This window comes from Carassius gibelio, chromosome A8 (assembly GCF_023724105.1).
Source record: "Carassius gibelio isolate Cgi1373 ecotype wild population from Czech Republic chromosome A8, carGib1.2-hapl.c, whole genome shotgun sequence".
Lineage (NCBI taxonomy): Eukaryota > Metazoa > Chordata > Actinopteri > Cypriniformes > Cyprinidae > Carassius > Carassius gibelio.
The window spans coordinates 21,871,781-21,899,778 of NC_068378.1; the positions used below are offsets into that span (position 1 = coordinate 21,871,781).

Consider the following 27,998-nt stretch of genomic DNA (forward strand, 5'->3'; position numbering starts at 1 on the left):
TAAAATAAAACAAATGTATGACCTCTGACTTTTTACATAGAAATGTGTATGACATAACCCTTTGTGACAACTAACCCCTGTTGTTTTATATCCATACTGGTATGGTAAATTATGCAAGATTCAGCTACATTTTTTAAGTCTGTTTAATATAATGTCAATTGAAATGATACAGCCAATATGATTATACTTAAACATATAAGGCAACAGCTGAACTTTTTATGCCGTGCAATCACAGATAAATGCAGAGTAATGTGTCTGTTCCAGACAGTCACATTCACAGGAATACTCGCACGTCTTAAACATCATCAACACGCTCATCTCACATGCTAATCCAAACATATTTAGACAGATTATCACCTACTCAGATTATCAAAGGAGGGTGAAGGGTCACTTTCTCCAGTCAATCCACACATTCTCTCACACGAGGAGGAATTGATTTAAAAGACCGACTCAAGTGGTTCTGGATTGGATCATTTTTCTGAAGGTAAGATGAAAAGATTATGTAGTTTAGATTTTAAATTCTCCCTCGTATAAAGCTCTTTTGCGGTAGCAAACGTGCCCAATTAACTCCAAATATCAACAACAAAGCATTTTCAACAGTAGCATATCAGGCACATGATGACAGTCAAAGCGGCAATCTTTATCTAAAGCTTTGCTATATTAGAACAGAAACTGAGAGGAAGAGAAGCAGTCAGACCGTAGTTACTGAAACATATGCAGAAAATAATTGCAAGTGATATTAAGGACATGAATGACAGCCATAGAGAAGTGATGAGCCTTTGAATGCAGTCAATCAGATGTAAAGTTTGTCTAGATGTAATTAGCAGCTACTCTAAACACAGCAGCTGATAGTGGATTGTCAGTGTGTCTGCCAGGCGGAGAAAGATAAATCCCATCACTGCATAGCCGTAATTGCAAAGGAGGGAGCCGGCCTCATTTCAGTGCCATGACACAAAATCTGTAATGGGGATCGATCATGTCAGTCTGAGCGGTCCATGTTTTGTTCTGTGGCTTGTTTTCCGATGTAACCCAGGAAAGTTCTTGCAATCTGTTTCAAGTTTCGATGGGTGTTTTCCTCGCAACTGCCTGCTTTAGTAACAAAATAAATAGTTTAGTTTATTGCACAAGTCATACATAACTTAATACATTCATTCATTCATTACATACATGAACGAACAGGACAGGAAGAAGAAAATCTTATATACAGTACAGTATGGAAAAGTACTATACAAATAACTGAAATCAATTAGATTTTTGACATTAAAAAGTTTAAAGTTTATCAAAGGTCTAACATCATCAACACTTCTGTTTAATTCAGCTTTCAAACAGTAAGACAAAGCCATTTGAAAGCCTGTATCTGATGCCCTTGGCTAGGACAGATATCTCAATGTGATTGAGTCTTTCAGGGTGCAAAAGATTTCTATCTCTGAAGCAGGTCAATGTTCAATCTAATCTGCATCTGTCAGATGGAGTTATTTTTGGAAGGCCGGCTCTGAAAGGTGGCTTCCATAAAAAAAAAATAAAAAAAAAATAGTTGAAAAGAATGTCACCGTTTTCAGCATTCCAGCAAACCAATAATCATGTATCACAATTCACATCAAAAAGGTTCGGTATCTTATAACTAGATAGAAAAATGGAGCAGCCTTGCCTTCTTCGCCCCAGCACAACTTTGGCTCTCTTTGACGATTAGTTTGTCCTAGAATTATCCCCACACTCTCTGTTAAATTATTCCAATTAGAGGAATTAGGAGACGAAATTGCTTGTGTCGACGTGCTGATTGACAGCAATTGGTCACTTAGTTTAATAACTCTTGTAGATTAGTGAGGCAGGTTCTTCCTCTCGGTGAGAGTCACTAGTGCACTGAAATAAATTCAGCAAATTACCCAGAGCAGACGGAGCCCACGTACTGTGTTTTAGTATGTTTCATCTCATTTTAAATATGCATAATCAGTTTGCTGTGACTATATGCCTTAAAGACTCAAACGTAATTAGAAATTTTCTGAAGTAAGCATTTATTTAACAAAATTTCTTCAGATTTGAGTCAACATACTGATTTATAAAAGCCACCCTTTTCAGTTCACTACAAATATGATTTGTATCAACCTAGAGGGTTGGTTTCCAAAAGAAAAAAAGAAAACTTAACTTATCTCTTTTAAAAGACATAAACAAATAAATAAATATGTGGACATGAGATAATATTTTATATTTAGCTTACATTCATTTAAAACTTCTCCTGAGAAAAAGTCCATGTTGAACAAAACAATTGCTTTATTTTTTAGCAAGACAAACAATGCATTTGTGGCGCTATATATACATAGAAACAACATATTTTGACATTTATTGAAATTTATACATGAACAAATATTCATAAACACAAATATTTAAGTAGTTTGACAGTGCAAGAAGACTTTTGTTGAAGTCTAAGAAAAACTATTAAGGTATTTTGGTATTTTCTTTTCTATTTAAATTTAAAAAAAAAAAAAAATCCAAAACCAATGAATGGAGCACAACAGATTTATATAGAATCAAAACACGAAGGCCTTCAGAAATAAATGTTTTTTGTTTTTTTTTTTGTAAATGATTTGCTCATTTTGAATTAATGCGTGTTTCTTGCGAGGAGCCATTGACAATTTGGGTTCTAATGACTTGTTTGATGGGCAGAGGACAGACAGAGGTTCCCTGCTTTGCTTGGGCATATTAAACTGTTGATTGTAATTTATAGGCTGTCTGTGAGCCTGTCGGCCTCCATTGTAATCTAATTCAGTGCTCGGAGGAACAGTCCGTCCTCTTGGATCTGCCGCTAGTGTGCGTTTGATTACGCCGTGTGTCCTTCTCTTCAAACAGAAACCTTTCTACAAAGGGAAAACAATAGCATCAAACTGTTGCCATTTGAAATGATCATTGTAATTCCAGCCTATGATCTTTCTGACTATTATAATGCCAGGAAGTGACCCAGTAGGCATTTTCTCCATTGGAATCAGCCTTCTGCCTAACTACTGAAATCTAGGGTAAAACAGGTTGCAGTAACTTGGCCAGACAACTGATGTTATGTTTTATACATGTGAACTTCGATGGATTGGGCATGGTTGCATGAATGTTTAATAAAAAATGATGTAACTACAATGTCAATGTGGACGAACTGGCATACGAAATGAGAAAGAATGACATGAGTAAACTTCTCTGAACATATAAAATCTTCCCTTTCTCCTTCTCATTATCTACTAGCATGTCTCAGAGGAGTAAAACTTCTTCAAAAGAAAGGTATGGGTGGCTCTAAATCAATACTTGCATCGATTGAGATGCAGTGCAGTGTGGTCAGTTCAGCTCTTCTTTTTCACTAACAGCTCCTCAGGTCATACATCCACATTAGATGCTCATCCTCCACGCTCTGCTCTTCGAAGCTCCTCCAAAGACTCGAAAAACTCAGGTCACAGGGATTCATCTGGCAGTCAAGGACGGCGCGGCAGTAGATCTTTCAGCCAGAACTCAGCTATCGCTGCAGCATATACACAGTACCTCAATGCTCTCTTTGGACAGGTGAACTAGAGTAGATCTCACGATGTATTCTTGCTGTTTTTGTTTTTGTTTTTGTTTTCTTTCTTTTTTTGAGTGATCTCCATTTAAATTACTACAATAATTTTGAACAGGTGATAACTAATAAAACATAATATAACATGCTATTTTTCAGTGTACCTTGATGCAACATTTAAATTATTGCAATAATTTAATATTACAGTATTGTTTAATTATAAATTATATATATATATATATATATATATATATATATATATATATATATATATATTCATTTTTGTTGAAGTTTTAGTAATTTTTTGTTGTTTTCCCATTTTTATAACTTTATATTTTTTTGAATATTTCTATTTATTTTTTTATTTTTATTTTTTACTTTTAATTTGAGTTATTTAAAAAATCTTTAAATAACATCTCTTATTTTCATTTAAATAACATCTCTTATTTTCGTTTACATTACAGTTTTTCATCTAATATTTATAATAGCATATTTCATATTAAATTATAATATATTACAATATCACATCTAGTATTTTATTTTAGTTCAATTGTAAATAAATAAATAAATAAATAAAATCATAGTTTTAGTTTGCAATAACAAGACTGATTCTGCATTATTGTATTTACAATCTTATTTATCACTGGACAGTATCACCACATTACTGAAAAATAAATAAATAAATTAATATCCACTCTAAGCAGGTCTTAGCTGGCTTTAGATGGTCTCCCATCTAAACCAAGATGTACAGCTGGTTTAGTGGGGCGATCAGTCAGGCTGACCGAGCTGAAAAGTGCCCAAAATCACTCTAAAACCAGCCAGAGAGATTAACTAAAACCAGCAAACTAGCTTAGACTAGTCTGAGATGTTTTTAGACAGGTGACCCATTTATAGGTGCCTAATGTTAGCCTGTTTGTTTGATTGAGAAAATACTGCTGTCTGTCAACACACTACCTTCCTCCTCAATCAGGTCAGTAACAAGTGCCAAGTCAAAAAATTATTTTGGTACACTGAAGCTCAGCCCTAAGCTAGCATCTTGCTTCTGTTTTTAAAAACGATGCTAAGAATCTGTCACAAGTCTCTGAATCATAGTCATTTAAACTCAGACGCCCTTGATTATATTTTCAAGAGTACGTCTGGAGAGCAGAGAGAGCCAGCGAGCAAGCGAAACCAAGAAGATGGAGACGCTGTAGAATAGTAAGACAGAGATAATGGATAGAGTCTAAGAGACAAACAAGACAAACCAAAGAATGCACAGCTTAAAGATCCATGGCTTCTGCTCAACAGAACTGGAAGAATGAATGAAATAAAAACAGATAGACAAGGGACCCTATTAGCATATATCCAAGGGTAAATAGCCTGAAGCAACTCACTGTTGCATAACTGCAACCTCTGCCAGAGAAGTCTATGAGTAATGCATTATTTTTAATAATAAATATGTGTTTTGGGGAATTTGGAGGTCAAAAGTCCAAAGCATGCAGTGAATGAAACATTTGAAGGACAGCGATGCCCTTGGGCACCAGCTTTACAAATCAATTAGTAAAAGTTTATTATACATTCCCATTCCACATTGGATTAACACTGAAGTTACGAGGTTATCAAGTTGGCCAAGTGCAGGAACAGTGTCGTTGGGTGAAATTAAAGTTGACGAGTGTCATTTGTTTTGATGCTAAAAAACTTCATATGTAAGCAATTTAAAGATTATTTATGGTGCTATAGAATAATTACGATGATTTGATTAAAAATTCAGACCAATCTGACACAGAAACACTGGTAGGAAAGATAATAAAATAACACATCTTAAATACTAAACTGATAAATATGAAACAAAATTGAAATACAGTTAAGAAGGCCAAGACTGACATATGCTTTTTCTTTTTTACTACGAGAACAAAAACATTGGATTTTTAAGACAGGAGAGTATTCAGAAAAGCTGCTTGAAATTGATATTTCAGACAGCTTGAAATTTAATTTCATGAAACTATTGGCTCCATTTTTTGTTTTCAATAAATTATTTTCATGTCAAAGACTATGCGAAATCTGTTAGATTATACAGTGAAGCTACATGCAAAGTTTGCTTAAAAAAAATTACATGACAAAAATATGATAAATAGTGTACTAATAATAACATTATTAGGTGCATGCATTTGCATGTTTATGCCCGAGTGCATCTATTCCTGAAAGTGCAGGCAGATACATACTGTATGTTTGTTTGTAATTAAGTCAAAATTCTGGTCAACCTTATTTGTATTGCATATATGTCTATTTGTATAATTGTACATTAAAGCATGCATATGTGCATGAATCTAAATAGAACTTTATGCAAGGATATATTTTTTCGAAATAGAGCATTAATAACAGTTTTTAAACCATTTATTTCCTAAATGTTATTTCTCTTTTTCCTTTAACACACATTGCCCCTAAGCCATATACACATTTAATGTTTGTAAAACGAGTTAATTATTTTCCCCCTGAATCTCTCTGCCGTTCTTTGGCTGTATGAGTGTTAACATGAGGCATGGCAGGGCATGTTATGGTGTAATCCAATTATACAATCCCACCCAGCTCTATGTGTCATTGTCCCACTGAGCAGCTTTGATAAGCATGCTAACATCACTTATTAGTGATTAAAAATGCCCAATGTCTCTAAGGACTTTCAGCTCTCATGCTGTAATAATTTCCATATTTAGCAGTTTTTTTTGTCACAATTTTTTTTCCCTCTTTGTCATTTAGCTTTTTCATCTCTCTGTCCTTCTACCTCTCTCTGACTCTCTCTCTCCCATTTACTTTCATCAGGACAGAGATTTACTGCCAGAGGAACTAGATGGTATGTACAGAACATGCATATTTAATATCCGAGACTAGCCTAGACAGACACAATACAATTGCAGACACAATCAGCATAAGATAAATAACTGACAAAACATCTGACACAAATAAATTTGATTAAAAATGGATTGGTATTGTCATGAATGGTTAGTGGCATACAGCGGTTGAAGATGTAAGCTGCATTAGTAATAACAGAGTAGTGAGTCAATACACAGTCCTATATTGGTCCTAAACCAGCAGTCCTATAGATTATATATCGTAACTGGTACAGTATGTGGCATAATGTTAATGTTCTAAAGTAAGTTTAAAACCATAATCTGTGTTATTGTGAAACTTCATTAACATTAAAATAAACATATAAATTAAACAGAAGTAGCACATTATAATTAACAACAGAACACTCACACACACACAATGTAAATACACTTTAAATACTAAAACTAGTAAATCAAATTTTATCGATCAAAGAAGGCTAATGTGGGACAAAATCCATATATGTAAGTGTGTGTGTTGTCATTTCATAACACCTAAGCCAAAGACTGTATACTGCAAATTGAAAAAGTTGAAAGTGGGATTACATTTCTTCTCTTTTCTTCTCTTTTCAGAGCTGCATGTAGCATTTAAAGAGTTTGACTATGACCAGGATGGGTATTTGCACTACAAAGATGTTGCAGACTGTATGAGAACCATGGGATACATGCCAACAGAGATGGAACTGATTGAGATCATTCAGCAGATAAAAATGAAATGTGTGTGTTTCGGTTTATACTCTAACCTTTTGACCTACTCTACCGTTTAATGGTTTGAGCTCAGAGAGATCTTTTAAAAAGTGGCAATGCTTTTATTCAGCAAGGATGCATTAAAAAGATCAAATGTGACAGTAAAGACATTTAAATTGCTATTTTCATATAAATGCTGTTCTATTGAACATTCTATTAATCAAAGAATCCTGGGGAAAAAAAACAATAACAAATCAGCATGTTATAAAGATTTCTGAAGAATATTGTGACACTAAACACTGGAGTATTGCCTACTTAAAATTTAAAATCTATTAAAGTCTGTTAAAATATTACCGTTTTTACTGTATTTTTTATCAAATAAATGCAGATTTGATGAACATAAGGGACAAACATAAAAAAATCGAACCAATCCCGAACTTTAAAACGGTAGTGTATGTCAGTTTAAAAGTAAAGATAAATGTGTATGTGGTGTGTTTGTGTTTATAGGGGGAGGTCATGTGGACTTTGATGATTTCTGTGAATTAATGGGGCCCAGGATGCTGGCTGAAACCGCTCATATGGTGGGTCTAAGAGAGCTGCACTGCGCTTTCAAACAGGTGTGTATGCTCTCAAACGGAGCACACTTTAAAGTGAACATCAAATAGAAAACAAAACCCCTCATAAAAAAACGTCGTTACATTGCATCTTTTTCCAACCCATAAATGATATTAGCTCTTCATAAAATTGTGCATTCCTCTGTGCCTCTCTTAGTTTGACTGTGACGGTGATGGACGGATCACCTTTGAGGAGCTGAAGGAGTCCACAAAGACGCTACTCGGGGAGAAACTGAAGAAGGGAGAACTGGAAGAAATTCTGACAGACATCGATCTCAACGGAGATGGGAACGTGGACTTTGATGGTAAGAAAGGCAGCATGCTTTTAGTTAGATCATAGCTAAAGTTCACACGACTCAATGAGCAGTAAACAAACAAAAACGCAAAACAATAACCATTTAACTTGTGTACAACAAGTCACGCAAGACAATAACAAAACTCTAGAGTGCCATCTAGTGGCAAGCTGATAAAACAGCAGCAGCCCTCTTTTCACTTGAAGTAATGGCTCTCGGGACCTGCTTTTCATAGAATATATGGGTAATTTGTGTAGCCTGGAGGGTTAAAAAGAGGTTTAAAACTGAGGGTGTCCCCATTTGAACACACTGAGACCAGCAATCTTGTACTAAAAGTGGACTGACTAAATTTTTTTATATTCATATGTCCCTCATAATGACATTCATTATTAGGCCTCACTTTTACAACCAGGTTAAGTTTGCTCTAGGGGTAACTGCTATACTGGCGTAACCCTGAGCTGTCCATATATCCCAATATGGAATAATATTCATTGTATTTGCAATTGTTTTTATTTTTATTTTTGGATGCATACATTGTGACATAACCCAAATGCAATTTCAAATTGTGCATTTGTGTTTCCATTTTCTTTTTTGTGTATGTAACATGTCTGCCAAATTTTTAATGGAAAGTAAAGTCCATTTGCTATTGGATTTCCAATGTCTTGTTAAGATTCTGTCCTTTTTTGGTATAGCAATAGAAAATAACATAATTTCTATTACTTTCTCCACGTCCTGCTTTTGCACTTGGATTTCCAATGCCTAGCACAGTCAGCTGTCAATCATTCTGGAGGCTGATGTTTATTGATATAATCAGAAAGTATGCAATGACCAACTACTGGTGGAAAACAAAGCATCGTTAATCATTTCTATTAGGAAAATGGGGAATTTGCAAATTTTTGCAAAAAAACTAAAAAATTACGTAAAGCCGTGATTGCAGTCAGTACAAGGTGCAGAGCGGTAAAGAGTCATATAATAGATTCAAGAATGTATGGCATGAATATCATCATCACACAATGAATTATATTGATGAATTAAAATCAGAGAATCACTAGAAACTTGTGATGAAAAATGATGCGAATGGCGTGTTGTCCATGTGACTGTGCTCACTATCCAAGTGATAAAAAAAAAAGAAATTGGTAGTGACATTTAATCACAGCTCATGTTCAGTTCGTAGGAGGATGCTCTGAATTCTGCTTCATTTCAGAATTTTATTTAGTAATATATTTTTTACATTTATTCATAAACTATATTTGTATCTTTTGGTAATTTAGAACATGCAACCACAATTATGGGAAAGACTACTGACTTGACAGTTGTCCACAAGACAATCATCAACACCCTCCACAATGAGTGTGAGCCACAGAAGGTCATTGCTGAAAGGGCTGGCTGTTCACAGAGTGCTGTATCAAAATATATTCATAGAAAGTTGACTGGAAGGAAAAAGTGAGGTAGGAAAAGTGCACAAGCAACAGGGATGACCACAGCCTTGGGAAGATTGCCAGGAAAAGCCCATTCAAGAACTTGGAAGAGCTTCACAAGGAGTGGACTGAAACCTTGACTTCTTCAACTTGTACAAACTTTTCATCTTTGGTAGTGAATCTCACCAACTCTCTCACGACAAGTGAATCACAATTTCAAAGCATGTCATTGGCTGTTCATTACTGATGTCACACTATCATGTGAACATGCTCCATTAACTCAGTATCAAACCTGAGTTGACAGAGAAAGTTGATGATCAGCTTTATGGTACCAACAAAACTGGATTGGACTGGTTTGGTTTTGTCAACTCAAAACTAATCCTGTAACCCTGAGTTTGTTCAGCCACCATAAGCCCCGGATCTCTCTTTCCATGCAATATTTAAATAAGTCTTTTGGCATTTCGAGGACATGCTAATCATATAACATTCTGATCAGAAGTGTGTTTACACTTGTCTTTTCAATGTGTATGTGGACAACATCCGGATACAGGTCGCATGTTAAAGGGTTACTCCAACCCAAAAATAAAATTTTGTCATTAATCACTTAAACCCATGTTGTTCCGAACCCGTAACAGCTTAGTTCGTCTTATGAACACAATTTAAGATATTTTGGACGAGAACCGGGAGGCTTGTGACTGTCCCATTGACTGCCAATAAAATACACAGTCAAGTAAAAAGGCTCAGCAGAGGTTGTACTTCCTTCGTCAACTGAAAAAGATAAACCTGCCACAGGCGCATATGACACAGTTTTACTCAGCTGTAATTGAGTCAGTTCTGTGCTCTTTTATAACTGTCTGGTTTGGGTCAGCCAGCAAATCAGATATAAGAAGACAGCAACAGACTCTGATAGATCTCTGTGCACTACAACATCTAGGCATAAAACATATTTTTCCCCATGCCATCTTTATCTTAAACAGCTAACATTTATTATTATTACCTGTATTTTATAATTCATGCATGTAATTCATTCTCCATCTCTAATCATTGCCTCTCTCTTAAGTACTATGTAAATACATATGCATATTTTCTATACATATATACATATACAGCTGTATATACACAATAACGCATAAATAATGCACACATTTGTACCTAAATCTTCGGTCCCAGATTCATACACATTATTATTATTGTTGTTAAGTCTTATTTAAATGTTTCTGTTCTCATGTCAGATATGTATGTATATATGTATCCATGCATGTATGTAACAAAATCTTCCCACAACAAATTCCTTGTGTTTTTGCGCACACTTGGCGAATAAAGCCGATTCTGATTCTGAAATATGCAATGCATTTTACTGAGCATGAGGACTGTTTCCTGTAAGAATAGCCTACAAAGTGATGTTTTATTTAAAAAAAAATGGTAGGAGCAAGCGCAGATAATCAATGATTCACTAATCAATTCACTATCAATAACTGCACCACCTATCCAACCACCACGAGAGAGAACCATTACAAATAATCATAGCAGCCTTACATCATTCGGGCTGATGCAGAGCTTGGAGCCCTCTCCTTGAGCAGCAAGACAAATACTTTGGCAGACATTGGCAAAAGTTCAGGACACAGAGTTGGAATAGTAAATAGGTGATTATCTATTACTATTACAAAAGGGTCATAACATATAAGACATTGGAAATTTTGGAATTGGAATTTCCATTCAAAATTTTGCAGACATGTTACATACATGGAAAAGAAAATGGAAACACAAATGTGCGATTTGCAATTGTTTTTGGATTATGTCAAAACATATAGGTCCACAAATAGAAAACACAATTGCAAATACTATTTGCAATTCCTTTTGAATATTGTCTGTAATCCCAAAACAACAAATATCCAAAACAATAGTGTTAGTGTTACTGTGTATGTGTGTGTATGTGTGTGTGTGTGTGTGTGTGTTTATACATAATATCACAAAAAATCCTACAGGGGACATTCACCCCCCAGCAGAGAAGTAACAGACACAACTAGCAAAATTATGTTTTCTTGATTTTTAATTAAAATGCATTTATAAATTGAAGAAATCTGTTTATCACAACACAACAACAAACTGTAAGCGTCTGCTCACTTCACTCAGTCAGGTAACAATCTTTAATCTCTATTATATATTTTCCACATATTAAGTTCAGGGGAGCCATTTAGAGCTCGAGAAAACAAGCTAAATGTGCAAGAATTTGATACATATGTGAACTTCTGAAACAAACTTTTCACAACAACTTTCAAGCGAATACCGTGGTATCTGTTGATTGGTACGGAAGCCCTCAAGTGACATGATCTCAGGGAAAAGCCTCACACCTTCACATTCACGAGAACAGGGCTGCATTCAGCCCCAACAAAAATGATGCAAAACATTTTTTAAACGATGATGACTCAAGACTTGCAACTATGGCAGATGAGAAGGCCATTCTTTGTGTTCTTTTTGAAGAATTTTCAGAGCCTGATGAAATCGGTATAATACGTGTTTAATACTGCAAAATATGCTCAATGTTAGTCACTGCCCTTTCCATCCAGAATAAAAGAGAACATCCCCATCGAGCGAAGGGATTTGTGGAAACTGAGGTTCCTAATTAATGTGATCCAAAATTTGCCTTGCAAACATCTCAGGTGCAGAATAATCCACTTCTTGCCTCCAAGACTGTGTTATAATCTATATGACCTTATTATTTTTATTGTGAGTATTAGGCTTATCATTATTGCTGATCGCTGCTGTGGTGCTATGATATTGTAATATTTAATATTCAAACGGTGCTTGAACTTGCCCCAGATGTAGTCGAAGTGAACTAGTAGACTAAATGACATCAATTAAACTTACACGAACTGATAGTTTTGCTTCTGTTTTCTTTCAGAGTTTGTCATGATGCTGTCTCTCCGATAGCTGGATGTTTGATGGTTTTTCCTACCTGAGAGCTCAATCACGGATCATCAAACCTGTCAATTAAGTTAATACGTAATAACAGGGCTCTCAAGTTTTGAACTGAGTTCAGAGTGAGATTTTGCCCGCGGTCGCGATGTCGGCAGGGGTTTGATGGGGACGGGTGTCTGATCTCATAAATGACACATATTCTTACAAATAAAATAATATTTATTTAATTCAGCATTTATTTGTGTGTGAGAGAGAGAGAGAGAGAGAAAAAATGGTCAGTGCTGTTTATAGTAGGTGTTGGTAGCTGGTTTTGAGGCCAGGGGTTGGTGGCTCCCATTTGAATCACTGTGGTTCCAGGCCAGCCATTTTTCACAGTTCCATCAAGTGCTAAACTGTTCCTGGTTTTGGTCTTGTTTAATCCCACCATGGAGAAAACCCTCTCAGCATAGGTATTTGAATGAGCAAGCACTAACACTAATGCAGCTATTTTAGAAATCCTCCCTGCTTATGTCCCTCACACCTTGATGGACACAGGAGTTATCTTGTCTGCAGACTAAGCACCAGTAAAAAGAGCTGGTGGTTCCCATTGTGATGAATGGTGATCGGGTTGACCACTCCTTCTTAAAGGAACACCTACAGGTGGCTGCTCTACATAACCCTCTCTTTTTCCCTGTTTCCAGTGGGTTCTCCACTGTTTCCTCTATGGTCCTCCACAGTCTCTTCCATGCACCCATCCTCTACTGGCACCCTAACTCCCTCCCCTACTGTATTCTCCACAGCCTCCTCCTCTGACCTAGCCACCTTTTTAGGGAGCTGGGCCCGCATTCATAAAGATTCTAAGAATCCTCTCAGAAAACTCTTAATTTAGCTTAAAAACTTTTACGTAGGAGTCTTAGCTTAAAAGCGATTCGGGACCGATCTGAGAGCAACTCTGAGTAAGGAAAAGACAAAAACGTTTATCTTAGTGAGGAGGCGGGGTTGAACCGGTTGCTATGTATGACACAATCTTTTGAAGACTCTGATTGGCTGGTTGTCCAAGAAGGAAAAAAAAGAGTGATTTTAAGTATAGGGTCTATTCTAATCCTCACTTTAAATTTACATGCGTAATTTTTCCTATTTGACCGTTCTCTCTCTCTCTCTCTCTCACACACACACACACACACACACACACACATTATATGTGTGTATATGAATTCTATTTTTTTATTTACCATGCTTTTAATTTCCTATAAGGTATTTGATTGGCTTAGAATGATAAAAATTGTTCCACTCTTTCCAATTACAGTGATTGCCGTCCTATGTAAGTGGCGGTTTGAGTGTTGGTTTTAATGTATCAAACATGGAATCAAAGCCAAGAAGAGCGAGAAAGCCAATCTGGACAGAGGAACAGTGTTTACTGTTAGCCCAGTTAGTGGATGAACACAAGGCCATTCTTAAAGGAAAATTCAGACACAGCAAGGGACAAGAAGCAGACATGGGAGCGTATAGGACAAACTATTAACGGTTCATTCCCCCTGCTTGTGTTCACCTATAAGCCTGCTATATTCATAAATGCAGTTTTTAGAGCCTGCAAGGTGGGAATCTCCAGTGGAAACTAAATGAACTGTGACACAATAAGATGTTCTGAAAGTGCTGTAATTGTTTGTGTGATCACTCTGCTTACAGAAGGTTGTGACAGACCCAAATCATCACTATTGCATTGTTGCATGTTCCCAGTTGCCAAATATCGTAATGTAGTGATTACTTTAATTTATATATTAAATTATATTATATTAAATTATTATATAATCTATACCGTCTTATTAACTCATTGTCATCCATTGTCTGCAACACATTTCTTCTGCCTCTTCATCTTTCTGCCATTTTCTCCTCTGCTAAAGAAACTCTTAAGCCTCTTAAAAGTCCTCGTCTGTGCTCATAACAAATTTTACCTTAAGACCTCTTTTAAGGGATAAGATGCTTTCTGAATTAATTTTTTCTTTACTAGGATTTTTTTCTTTAATTTTAAAAGTAAACGCCCACATTTCTAAGAATTTTCTTAGAATTTTGTCACTAGGAACTACTTTTTGCATTAAGATTCTTTATGAATACAGGCCCAGATCTTTTAGAACAAAGCATGAAAGATTGCTCCTTTGCCTCTTCCCTGACATCTTTGAAATAGACGAATGCAATAATCAATATTATACATTGGATAAAATATAATGAAATAGCCTAGGCAAAACGTTTTGAAAATGGGGACCAGGATGAGGTGCAGTAAAAATAAAAGGAAAGAAAAAACATTTTTTTTTTTAAACTATTATGGATACTGCCATACAAGTATTATGGATAGGCCTATTATAGAAGTCTCTTATATAAAACTGTCAGAGTAGCCCCGCATCCTCTTCAACGTGTAACTTTGGCAATAAAAAAATAATAGTGGGCTAATAATAGGCACAAAAGCTACGGCCGACCACGTATAATGGCCAAAATTGCGTGCGTGTCGGGGTCATAATAACCATCAGACCAAAACATATCTTAGACTGTTTTTAAAAAATGTTAAATTAATATATTGATAAAAAAAAACATATAGTGAAAATCTGTGTCATTGTCTTGACAAGTCTGTAACCGTAACGTTACCTACTTCAGCGAGCGTCTGGATCTGTGTTGCACACGAGCCTGTAAAAATCTTACCCGGATACAGCAATGCTATTTTCTGATTGGCTGATCGGTAGCTATATTTTTTTTATTCGATTAGCAGGTGCGTGTCAGGGCCTTCGGGGAACTCACTTGATTCCTCTACGTTACCTGTTTCACTGTTTAAAAAAATAGCGCCGCAACTTGGTGGGCGTTGTCCTCGTAATGTCTCTGCGTGAGAAATACAAGGTGTGGCGTGTGAGCGTGTGAACGGGTTGAAATGCGTGAGTCTCACGCCCAATGCGTGAGACTTGAGAGCCCTGTAATAAGTATATTTGTATAAAACAAGGTCTGAAGCTCTGTGAGAATATTCTGGTTATTTGATGCAGGGCCAGGGTGGTGGATGATTTAAGAGCAGCTGCAGGGGCCCATTTCACAAAGTAGTTTAAGTGAAAACTCTGAGGTGCCTGTGATATTATAAAACTGATAAGAATTACATGATTTGTATCGAGTCTGAAGTAAGCAGACGGCTTTTTGGCGGGAGCTGTTGCCATGGTGAATCGTAATATCGGCGCTCCATTGGTAATGGCTTTTTATGTGGTGCACGCGCTGAACTCAGAGTCAGTCAATTTAGAGTTGATTAAACCAGCTCATTTCAGCTGTTCTTTAACCGAAAACTCAGATTTTCCCATCCCAGGGTAAGTCAACTCAGAGTTCAAGTTTAAAATCAGAGTTTGGTTGAACCTCCTTAGTGAAACAAGCCCCAGGACAACGATGCTGCTATGAAACATGCTGCTGCTGTTGTACAACCAGTGACGCTGCTGCCACCTAGTGGAGAATATAGGTAACGATAATTATAATAAGTTCTTTCGAATATTAATAATAAAAATGTTATTTGTTGATTATTATCTAATAATCGTAAGAATAATAAGAAATTAGGCTCCAGCATCCTTGTGACCATATATAGGTCAAATTGTTTATGTGATAGTTTTTAATTGTCAGTAAGAAGGAGAAAATGTATAATAATAAATAAATAAATTGGATTCCAGCATCCTGCAACCCAACATAAGGCAATTGTTTTGGAAATATGAAAAATATTTTAGATGGCTGGATAGATGATGATGATGGTAATAATACAATAAACACATACAATGAAAAAGATGTGCAATTTATTTTGAAAATCGACAACTTAAATATTTGAGCAGAGCTGTAAAAACAAAAATATTTTTCAAAACAAAATGATTTACATACAACAAAGCCATAATGTGACATATTTTTCACACAGAAAGGATTTTGGCCAAGAGGCAAATTAATTAAATTAAACTACAGAATTATTTTCCATCAACAGGAATGCAAAAACCCAAGCATTATACCATAGGAGCAGAATGCAACAAGGTATTATAAGGCAAAAGTTAGTCTGCACACAACAAGCACCACACAGGTGAGTTAGCATTCATCACTGTCAATATGTAGAATGCTAGCTGGGTCTCCTTTCAGTATGGTGTTGGTTGCAGCCAACGATAGTTTGTTTTTCACTTGTCTACAGTACATCTGTCAAAATATTGCAAGTTTCCCTTTGTTTACACAAATAAAATATATCAATATCTCAGCAACATCTTAAAATGACTTCTAACGAATCTGACAAAGAGCAGCTTGTAACTAACAGAAACACTTGCAATATGGAGACAAGTTGTTAATGCGGCTTTGATTAACCAAAGTGAACCCACAGCAAATGAATGATACGTCTGAAACTAAACAACTGAGATATTTGGAAGTCCTAATCATTTCCCCTGGGAGAAATACATCTATGCTAAACGGTCTCATGCTGATCTCTGAGCTGAAAGCTTGAGACAGGATGGGAGAGTGTTAGCTTCATTAATGTCCATTACTACAAAAGCAACACAGATGAATTCAGAAGTGCATCGTCAGTCTTCTCTCTCTTTTTTGTGCGACAATGACTTCTTGTGCGAAAGCTCGGCTAGATGCTTGGAAGCAATATTTCTGATTTTGTTTTTCCAGAGTATTAAGTGAAGAAGAAAATATATTCAAAATGGTCTTGCCTTCTGCCTCGGTGCCTAAAAATCTACCTTGAAAAGTTGTTTTTGCAGATGCTCCCTGTCTACTTCAACACACAACACACACACATAAGCAATGGTGTGATCATGTTGAAAATGTTGGATGCTCTCCAGCAATATTTCTGCCTTTATAGCACTGTCTGGAGGCCACAGGCATTGGACGGATATGTGATTTTAAGTAGATTGTTTCTCCTAAATGAGAACGGACAGGCTGTTCAGCAATAAATACTACAGGGATCTGCACAAAGACAAGATGTTTATGAACAGATTGGTAGAAAACAAATTTGTTCTTAGAATTCTCGGCATGAATTACATCTATCCCCATAGGTAGAAATCTGTGTCTGGCTTTCAGTGGAGTCTCCCTAAATTCTCATTAGTTCATCATCATTCAGCACCACAGAGTTTTTGCATGTTGTCCGGCAGAAGGACACAGACGTTAGCTGGTGGAAACAGAGTTCTGTGTGTGTTTGTGTGGAAGCTCTAGTTGCTGGAAAGGTTCTGCAGGTAGGTGAGGATGTGCTGGATCTTGACTAGACGTTCTTTTAGTGTTGTCATGGAAAGGACAGACAGCTGGTAACGTGGATCGACAGGAAGAACAGCTAGCAGCCACCAACAGCACGCCGGACCATTCGGTGTGGCCTTGAATACAAACAAACAAAATGAAGAAATAGGGTTAATGTCTTAAGAGCAAGCTAATGTACTAATAAAAGTACATTTAAGGAGTCATATCCTAGAGATATAAGTCATATCTGTACCTTGTTGGTTCTCGGCTGATATCAGAGATTTGTATCTGTTATTACTGGAAATATATCAGCTGATGTTAGATATTTAATTGTGCATGCTCATTTCCTGTTGTATACTTTGATTACCTTCCCGTTGCCATCATGTGATATTTTAGTATTATTTCTATACTATTATGGTTTTTATAATTATTACAAATAAGCTTTTATTTTTCAGCTTAATTTAATTTAAGTTTAAGTAATTACATGTGCTTTTGTCATTTTTATTATGTTAAATATATATATTTCTACTTAGCTTTATTTTAATTGCAGTTTTAGTAATTTTAGTATGTCAACTTAAACCTAATTTATTTTGGTTAGTCACAAAGGCAAAATTTGTAATTTTTGTTAAATATTTTATGTTTTAAGTTTTTCATCATCTAATATATGTTTTACTTCAGCCTTATTTTACTTAAAAACTATTTTTAAATAGTTTTAGTTAACAATAAAAACGATGCATCTAATTCCAACTAAGTTAATTTCCTTAAAACAGTTTTTTAAACAATTTAAAAGCACATTAAAAATGTAATATTTAGCTAATCTCAGAATTTATTTCAATTTTTTATATTGTACCCAAAATGTTGTGATGCCTAGGATTGAAAACTACAGATTTTTTTTTTTTTTTTGACAAAATATTATTTAATTTTATATATCTGCTTCCAGGTTATCAGCCATGACCTAAAAGAAAACCTAATAATTCTCATTGATATTGGCTAGAATTGGTATTGGTCTTGCTTTAACCTTTTTACCTCACCATGTTCTATAGAAACAATGAGCTAAACTAAATACTGACGAAACTGTCAATCACAGGACAGGCCCTTCAAATTGACCATATAAGCCCCAGCTATGTTCATGAAGCTTACACAACCATAACCTCCCTCCGTTATTATTGAAAGTATGCCATCCCTATTCGGGACAACACGCTAATATGTTTACCAGACAGTGTGAGCATGTTTGCAAGAGCTGCCAGTTTCACTTCCGTTCTTTCTGACACATTTATGATGTAACAGCACTTATGCAAACCCAACCCTGAATGCACTTTAACCTATTTCCTCCTGTGCAGCCTGCTGTAGGGCAAAGAAAGAAGAGAGACAGGGCTTCTCTCAGTAGTACAGATTAAGAGAGCGGGAAATACCTGGATATCAGTCTCTCGCATTGGCATTGGCCCAAAATGCTGCAGTATCTGGTTCCGGAAGCGGTTCTCCAGGTTCTGGAACCATTTACGGGCCTGCTCGTACACCTGATCATGTAACACCTGTAGCTTGTCCAAATCCCCCTCATCATTGACCTACAATGCACAATGTTTTTTAATACTGTATCTTTAAACATTCTTCTATATTGCAGTTATTTAAAAATCCAATTGACTATGGTGCTAAAATGTAAATAAATAAAATAATACAAATAATAAAATTACCTAATTGTTGAGCTCTGGAAACTATCATAACTATACATAGAGAGATATTTTCCTGCATTCCTCTACATTACAGTAATCTAAAAGTCTTTCATATCCTCCAGACACTCGTAGTGTCTGCAGTACAGTATCTGACTTCCATTCCATGCATTTTAATTTGAATCTCTACTTAGCAAAAAAAATTAAGTCTATAACTGCAAAACAGTTTTCTTTGATTTTTTTTTTCGTAATTAGAAAACTATGGTGCTAAAGTTGTAATAAATTTAAATAAAATAATTTACCTTATAAGAAAAAACCCTGAATGCTTAACAATAACACAGACATTAGACATTATTTTTCCTGCATTCCTCTACATTACAGTAATCGAAAAATCCATGCGATGTGCGTACTTTCATATCCTCCAGATACTCGATGTTGGCGATACAGTATCCGTCTCTCATTCCACGTGAGAGGACGCGAAACCTCTTCCCTCCGATTGTATCCACGACAGAGCGGCCATCTGGGAGGAAATGCACACTGCGGATCTGGAGCATGCAGCCGTAGTCCACGAACCTTCATATATCATAATATGAAATCAGCTACATAATCCAACAGACTTGATGCTTACATGGATCTCATATAACTCATATATCACACTTACCCTTTCTGGGTTTCGCTGATGCACATGCCGAACTGACGGGTCCCAGTTTCCATGCAGCGACGGATCATGAGACGGTATCGTGGTTCAAACACATGAAGGGGGCAAGGCACAGTGGGGTAGGCCATGGTACAAACAAAGATGGGCACATTTTTTGTTAAACTGGGGAAAGACAAATAACATAGAAAGAGATTGAGTGTGATTTGTTGATTAGATACAAGGACTTATGCAAATATCACATTTGTGACCCTGGACCACAAAACTTGTCTTAAGTGGCTCGGGTATATTTTTAGCAATAGCCAAAAAAAACACTGTATGGGTCAAAATAATACATTTTTCTTTTATGTCAAAAATCATTAGGATATTAGGTAAAGATCATGTTCCATGAAGATATTTTGTGAATTTCCTATATAAATATATAAAAACTTAATTTTTGAATAATAATATGCATTGCTGTGAACTTCATTTGGACAACTTTAAAGGTTATTTTAGCAATACTTTTTTTTTTTTTTCTTTGCACATTCAGATTCCAGATTTTCAAATAGTTACAACTCGGCCAAATATTGTCTGATCCCAACAAACATTAATCAAAAGCTTATTTATTCAGCTTTCATGTGATGTATAAATCTCCAGTCCAGGTCCAGGGTCACATATCATATATCACATTGTGATATAATTCACTGAATTAAATACTTTACAAATGAAAGTTACATTTTTTATTTTTTTTCTAATTTCATTTGGAGGTAAAGATTAAAAACTAGAAGATTATGCATAACAAATGAATGTTATGCCTGGCATCAGTGCAAAAGCAGCTTCACATTACGTAGTGTGCAAACTTACTCTGAGAGCTCTTTTGTTTCCTCTGCATGCAGCTTCAGTCTCTCTGAATGCTCCTTGGATAGATGCTGCTTAATGATGTTATCCAGCACTTGTGTGATTGTGTACTTTCTGACGGCAAGATACTGTATGAGTGACCAAACAGAGGAGGAAGAGAAGTTGAAGAACAACAGAAATACAGAAAGAATTGGATTGGTTACGAATTCAAAAATTATTTAGAATGTAATTGAAAGTATGAAAAAATGTATCAAAAATGCCATGTCAGTGCACGACAGTAAGGATGACCGAATGGCCTGAAGTCAGTGTGAAACTTGTGATAGTCTTGAAAGCATTAGATGAAATGAACATTTTTTTGAACAAGATTTTTATGAATTATGAATAAATACAAATTAAAAAACAAAGCATAATTTTTTTTTTTTTTTTAATTAAAATTTGTAATCCTTTTACATACTTATAAAAGATTATGGTGCTAAATCTTAAATAAATTGAATTAAGATTAAATAAAACAACACAATTTTATTAATTAATAGAAATTAATTCATAAAATGTACCTTTTTGAGTCCTGAATGCTATTATAATTAACTGATTGTTGCTTCCCATGCAAATGCACAGTCTATGATTTTGAGACAAACCTCTTTCAGGCTTTCTTTGCAGAGAGGGCACTGTGGATTGTGGTCTAGACAGCGCTCCAGACAGTTTTTGCAGAATGTGTGACCGCAGGGTGTAGTGACAGGCTGATAAAACAATCTAGAAAAGAGACAGGAGATGAGCTGAGCTGAACACTGTCACTGACACATATATGAACCTGTCGCCTGGCAGCTGAGGCTTTTTAGTTTTTTTAGCATTTTTCTTTGTTCATTACTCTCTGTTCATGTCAAATTAATTTTGATAAATAAGTCGCACCTGACTATAAATCGCAGGACCAGCCAAACTATGAAAAAAAGTGTGACTTATAGTCCGGAAAATACGGTAGTTTGTCTTCTATACGTGCACTGCGTAATTTATAATATAAGTTATACTAAGACCTTGTTTACAACTGTTTTTAAAATCCATCTCAAGTCCTATCACCAGTGGACAATGCCACAGTCTTCACAATATCAAATTAACTGTAAAAATTGAAAAAATAAATAAATAAATAACAGTCAAATTGTTGTATTTCCACTACCAATTTTGATACCAAAGCAGAAACTAATCTGCTACTAAACAATCCTTTTAAATCAAATCAAATAAAATGATGAATAAATCGAATGAAATTATGTTTCAGAAACGAACTCGCTATTAAATACATTCCTTTTAAAAGTCTCATTTTGACAAAATATTAACAATATTTAAATGAAATTAATTAAAAATAACTGAGAATTCTGAAAGAAACAAAGTTTTTTCAGAAACTAATTTGCTATCAAATACATTCAATCAAATATTAACATTATAAAAAATATGTATATAAAAAACTACAACAACAAAAAAACAAACGTAGTTAAAAACTGAAAACTAGAGACATTTCTTTTTTTCATATTTTATTCTAAAGGCATATATGGATTACTTGTCCTTTCCTCCTTTACATTTTTTATTTGGCTTTTAGTCGATTTGACTCTAGAAACATACTCATTCCTCACCTCATACAGAGAGCGCATTCAAAATCATTGGGGTCCAGCAGGTCTTTTGGCAGGGTTCGATGGGACTTGGTTTCCTCTGTGACCACAGGAGTAGCAGCACTGCCAGTCGCTGAAGTAAAAATGTTGAACAACAGAGAGATGAGGACACCACTTTATTCAGGGCAAACTCAAACTGCAGACATTTTCAGCTGATGATAGTCAGTGTTGGGAAAGTTCAAAGTTCAGTTCACAAATTTTAAAATGAACTAGTTCAGTTCATAGTTCAAACTACAACATTTTGAACTAAGTTCACTATAAGTTCACAGTTCCAAAAATGAACTAGTTCATAGTTCTTTTTTTCCATATGTTGCTGCGAGCTATTATTTTTCAAAATTATTGCCACAGCCCATATAGAATCACAGACAGCAATTATTTTATCAATTTTAACAAAGAAGCTATGCGTCAGATTTCATCTTCATATCCAATTGTGAATCCTTATCCATCCAGGGTTTACATTAGCATTGAGGGGACTGCATTTCCCCATTGTTGCTTTAATGCTTTGTCTCCCATTCTCACCGACCTTGTCATAAACATTATAAAATTATTTTAAATGATCATACGCCTTCTTGCTACATGCTGCTGTCGCCTCGATGCCTTTTTTTTTGTTTTTTTTGATGACACGTCACGCATGCGGTGGACGGCGGTGCGACACTGGTGGCTGGTGTTGCCAGATTGGGTGTTTTTCCGCTACATATTAAGACCCGTTTACGGTGTGTTTTAGCCGGGTTTTCTATAGAAATCTGGCACCCTATTGAAAGAAGTTAACCTGAGAGAGTGTGCCGTTCACAGACACCAGAATGAACGAGTTCACAGTAACGTTCATCAGGCATTAATACAGCACGTTCAGTTCACGTTCGCCCAAAATATGAACGAGTTCATGAACTATCGTTCAATGAACGCGTTCAGGCACAACACTGATGATAGTAAAGCACAGTCCCAGTGGAAAGCAAACTCAAAAACCGGAACATTTTACAGACATATAATATATGCTGGGTGAGGGTTTTATTATAATCATTGGAGAACCACCAGCTAAAAATGTTCAGATGTGCAGTCACTAAATTATTTACATGGCTTTTCAACCTTGTGTTTGCATCATGTACTCGTCGGAATAGATGACTTACCTACTTGCTTCTTATATTTACTGCTGTGGCTGTAAGCCATGCCAGGCCCTGCTTCAGACACAGACAGCTTCCTTTTCAGCAGCACCCCTTTTTCTGGGTCACCCAACTGGGGGGCGGAGCTAACTCTTTTAAGCCCCTCCTCTACTGCTCCTCCTATCCCGTGAGCACGAAGGGAGTGAGCTCTGCTCAGGACAGAGCGCTCCAGACTTTGAGAGTGACCTGGTTTCTGCAGACATGGAAAAATTAGGAGTTAAAGTATTAAGAGCTGCTAATGACACTGTCAACATAAGGTCTTTAAAGTTAATTTAATGTACAAGGTGCTAAAGGGGGACCTGCTTACCTCTGTGGTTGTAGAGGGCAGATGGATAGATGCTGCTGGTGTGACAGACTGGTGGGGGGGTTGCAACGGGGTCTGATGGTTTTCCAGAGTTTTACTGCGCAAATGTGAGGAAGTGTTGTGGGCTGTCTCTCTCAAACCAACCTTGACATTATCACAGGCTGGAGCCAACATGTCATGCAAGATCTAAAGATGAAGAAGAACAAAAATATGTAACAGATCAGTATAGAACAAAAAGGCGTTTTAACAGAGTATAGCTAAGAATGTATATTCATATATACAGTACCGTTCAAAAGTTTTGAGGTCAAGATAGTTTTTTATGAATTGTATTCAGCATGGATGTATTTGTTTTATGTCAAGTGACAGTAAAGACTTTTATAATGTTATGAAAATGTATATTTCAAATAAATGCAGTTTTTTTTACGTCCTATTCATAAAACATTTCTGAAAAAATGTATCATGGTCTCCAAAAAATATAACTGTTCACAACATTGATAGTAATAAGAAATATTTCTTACTACAATCAGTAAAAGCCAATGATCATGTGTAGTAATGGCTGCTGAAAATTCAGTTTTGTCATCACAGAAATAAATTAGCTTTGACACATATTAAAAAAAGAAAACAGTTATTGTAAATGTAAATAATATTTTACAATATTACTTTTTAGTGTATTAATGAGCAAAAAAAAGTGCAGCCTTGATTACTTCTTTCAAAAACATTTTAAAAATGTTACTTCTTTCAAAAACCTTTAAAACAGTTATGCAAATATATAACAGTTATTTAAAATGTTGTACACAACAAGTTTCGCTGCAATTTATTCAATAACAGACAAACAGATCACAGGAATTAAGTGCTGCTAGCTAGTGTTTATGCCTCAGAACTGTTATTAAAGCCACCAGTCTTTATAATGTCTTTGAGAGATCACTATGTATCCTTTAAAATAGCTCTCAGTCTTAATGTAGGCCAAAGAAAAGCACAAAAATACATCAGAGAGTGTGTTTTAAGCCTCCTGTAAACACACACACACACACACACACACACACATACACACTCACAAAGATACACAGGTTATGAAATGTACATAGCGCACTTTCTTTGTCTTTCTGTGTGTTTAGGCTTCACCAGTAACAATTATCTTACATAATTTAATCATGGTCCATAACTGATAATATGAAACAGTTTGGCCACAGCACATTACAATAAGTTGACATTTAAGACCACAAATAACTAAAACTGTATCTTGAACATAAAACAGTATATATATTCCTGAATAAACAAAATACAGTTAATCTGATCATCAACATGCTCTCATATTATATGACCAAAAGTAGCAAATATAATAACATAATACTATGTATAATAAAATATTCTATATTTGAAATGATGCCCTAGCTTGTTTCACCAGTCACTTGAGGATGTTTTGTTTACTAAATTGTCAACTTAGTATTTCAATACAGAAATAGAAATTGGTAACGTACTGAAGGCCAATTTTTATTATAACACCAACTAAATTAAACTACAAAAACAGAAATTAAACTCACCAATTCCACTTCTCGTTTGGCCTGATGGAAGTTTTCATCCAATGCCAAACACTGAAGGAAGACCTGCAGAGATTCATCTACATGACCCATCTCTTGGAGAATTTTTGCTTTCTGGAAATATCCCTGTAAGAGAGAGACAAATCAGAATGAGTTTAGCTTCCAGTAACAGTCCTGATTTTGATTTTTACTGATTTGATTCTGAATTCTGATTCTGTTTTGGGGTTAATCTGACTAGAATGGGACTGAGAGTCATGTTAATGGCCTGAAGGCTAATCACAGAGCTAGAATTGGTGCACGATTCTCACAGTGCATTATGGGTATTATGTAGCCATGGAGCATGCACCATTTGTACACTTGCTATTGCTGTGCATTTTGGGATTGAATGAGTGCACTCGATAATACCAAACAAGATTACGGACACCACTGAAACTGTCTGTCCATGTAGTGCCTTATTTAAGAGTATAGGGGTGATTTCGGAGTAGAGTGAGTTGCAATCACCTGTTTTTAAAGCAATAATCCAGATATTATAATATTTGTAAAAGCGTGCTGATGTACTGTGAATTTGCCATCTGTGGTGGTATGTGTTAGGAAAATAATTGATGTACCTCTGGGGATGGGGTAGCAATCAGGCAGGCCTCCCAGTTTTCTAAAGCCTGACAGTACTGCTTCAGTCCTCGGTGAGCCTCGGCATGGCACACCCGCACCCACACATTACTAGAGTCTGAGAGAAAGACAGAGACAGTGAGAGACCTCAAAATCACAGCTTTAACTACCATTTCTTTAGGTCTGTCTGACAAGCATTATTTTAATCATAATACTTGACATGGCATAGATTCAATGTGTTAGATCAGTGGATCAAGGAGAGACATTTGGGCACTGAAATGCCACAGGAATAAAAGGAGAGAGGATGTGACACTACAGCACTGCTTTTTTTTTCAAGGACAAATGAGGACACAACAGAAGAGAAAAGACTGCCACACTCTGATTACTCTGCGACATATTCAGAACCAACACTTCTATCAAGAAATGTAACGCAGATAAAATGTGACAAATGGTCATCAAAGAAGATTTTTGTGTAGACGACCGGAAACTTTGTGACGTTATGTAGCCGTTAAATAACTTCATCATCATCATCAAATATTTCCTGGCAACCAACACTTAACAATGAGGATATGATGAAAGATTTTCATGAATCAACAGTACAAATAAAACACATGTGGTAAGTTGGCCCTCTCATTATACATAATGTAAATGAAAAAAAGTTAAAACAAAACTTTTACAGAATGTATATAACTTATATATATATATATATATATTAAAGTGACATTAATGTAAAATATTAAATCAAATAATCTATTTGAAATTGTGCTTTGATAGTTTAATTACATTACTGAATAACCAATGACAGACATTGGGATTCCCAAAGGGTTTCATCTGAATTCATCTGAAATGTTCGGATAAAATACATTAGGTAGCCTATAAATGACCATTTTCACTATGACATTGGAGCTTGTTCAAATTCCAGCTGTTGCATTTTTAGTATTTAGGCAACAGGACATTAGACAACCTTTAGGCATCTTTCTGTTGAACAGACACCTGAACATTGCGGCTATTACATACTGTTCTACTTGTTATTATCAAACACAGTTTGCCTCGGATTACAAAACACGACCTGCCTTACACAACGCGTGCAGAGTGCGCATGCGCACTGCGAACGCGTCAGTTACATGATCCCTGAGGGCGGGGCTAATACATAAGTTACGGCTGTCAATCCAAATGTTGGTCAGTGGAGCTTTGCACACCTCGTACCCTTTTAATAAATAATATAAGTTGTGACCGGCGGTGTTGTGACCTAGTAACCTTGGTCATAGCATTGTTGTCAGATTAGTAAATATATTTAGACACAGTGAAGGATGTGAACTTACCAGATTCTAATAACTGATTGGTTAGTGCAATAGCATTTCCGTAGTGTTTACTCTTCAATAGGCTTTCAGCTTCCCATAAACATTTAGTTCTATCCACGTCTTCAGGAAACCACTTCTCTAAAAGTCCACATAAGATCACATTCAGTCGGGGTTCCCCGGGCCTCCTCCTAATATCTTCACTGCACAGTTTACATTTAGAAAAAGTACTATGCTGTAAACATCTCCTACAATAAGTATGTCCACAAGTCACCGTCACGGGCTCGGCTAAGAAACTATGACAGCCAGGGCAGTCGAATTCACAATCCTGAGTCCAGCTCGGCTCACTTTTCGTTGAGGACTCTTCTGATTTCTTCTTGAAGTTACGCAGAACGCATCCGACTAAACTGCTCAGCTGGTCCGGCCGGACCGGACCATATCGGTGAGCCACGGAAAACATATCGACAGCCTCTTTAAGACGATTTTCCGACGCTAAAGCATCAGCTTTGGATAAAACAAGTTGACGGTGATCGAGGTGGTCTTGCTCGTCCCAGTCGCCTTCTGTTTCAGATGCCATAAAAAACCTTCCGTTTTCCTCCAAAGCATATTCTTGGGCTAGTCTTTGCAACGGCATACCTGTATGTGACATTCACAGATACGCCACAAAAATAATAAATACAATGTCAAAGCATTCTTACAGTTATCGGTACAAGAGAACCTACTGACTCGCGCTCCTGAACATACCGTCGTTATGTCTGTGTGTTACGTAA

General features: G+C 36.0%; 2 protein-coding genes across 3 annotated transcripts; one reads left to right on the forward strand and one right to left on the reverse strand.

The window, feature by feature from the left end:
- The first annotated feature begins 379 nt into the window (after positions 1 to 379).
- LOC128018878 (calcium-binding protein 2-like) lies at positions 380 to 14,113 on the forward strand. Of its 2 annotated transcripts, none has more exons than XM_052604718.1 (8): positions 380 to 484; positions 3,226 to 3,261; positions 3,345 to 3,537; positions 6,326 to 6,356; positions 6,964 to 7,107; positions 7,585 to 7,694; positions 7,849 to 7,996; positions 12,305 to 14,113. In XM_052604718.1, the coding sequence occupies exons 2-8, from the start codon at positions 3,227 to 3,229 to the stop codon at positions 12,331 to 12,333; spliced, it is 690 nt and encodes a 229-aa protein (XP_052460678.1). In that variant the 5' UTR covers positions 380 to 484; position 3,226; the 3' UTR covers positions 12,334 to 14,113. The 2 variants fall into 2 exon arrangements, with proteins under 2 accessions (XP_052460678.1, XP_052460677.1); XM_052604717.1 differs by lacking the exon at positions 12,305 to 14,113 and adding an exon at positions 9,256 to 11,107.
- Positions 14,114 to 16,086: 1,973 nt separating this feature from the next.
- On the reverse strand, positions 16,087 to 27,997 carry LOC128018879 (LON peptidase N-terminal domain and RING finger protein 1). The gene is made up of 12 exons (XM_052604719.1): positions 27,253 to 27,997; positions 25,933 to 26,048; positions 25,328 to 25,450; positions 23,790 to 23,972; positions 23,450 to 23,675; positions 22,290 to 22,398; positions 21,306 to 21,420; positions 20,677 to 20,798; positions 19,840 to 19,998; positions 19,589 to 19,751; positions 18,924 to 19,076; positions 16,087 to 17,648 (listed from the first exon to the last, which is right to left on the reverse strand). Exons 1-12 carry the CDS (start codon positions 27,875 to 27,877, stop codon positions 17,490 to 17,492), a joined length of 2,253 nt encoding a protein of 750 aa, XP_052460679.1. The 5' UTR covers positions 27,878 to 27,997; the 3' UTR covers positions 16,087 to 17,489.
- Position 27,998: the final 1 nt, after the last annotated feature.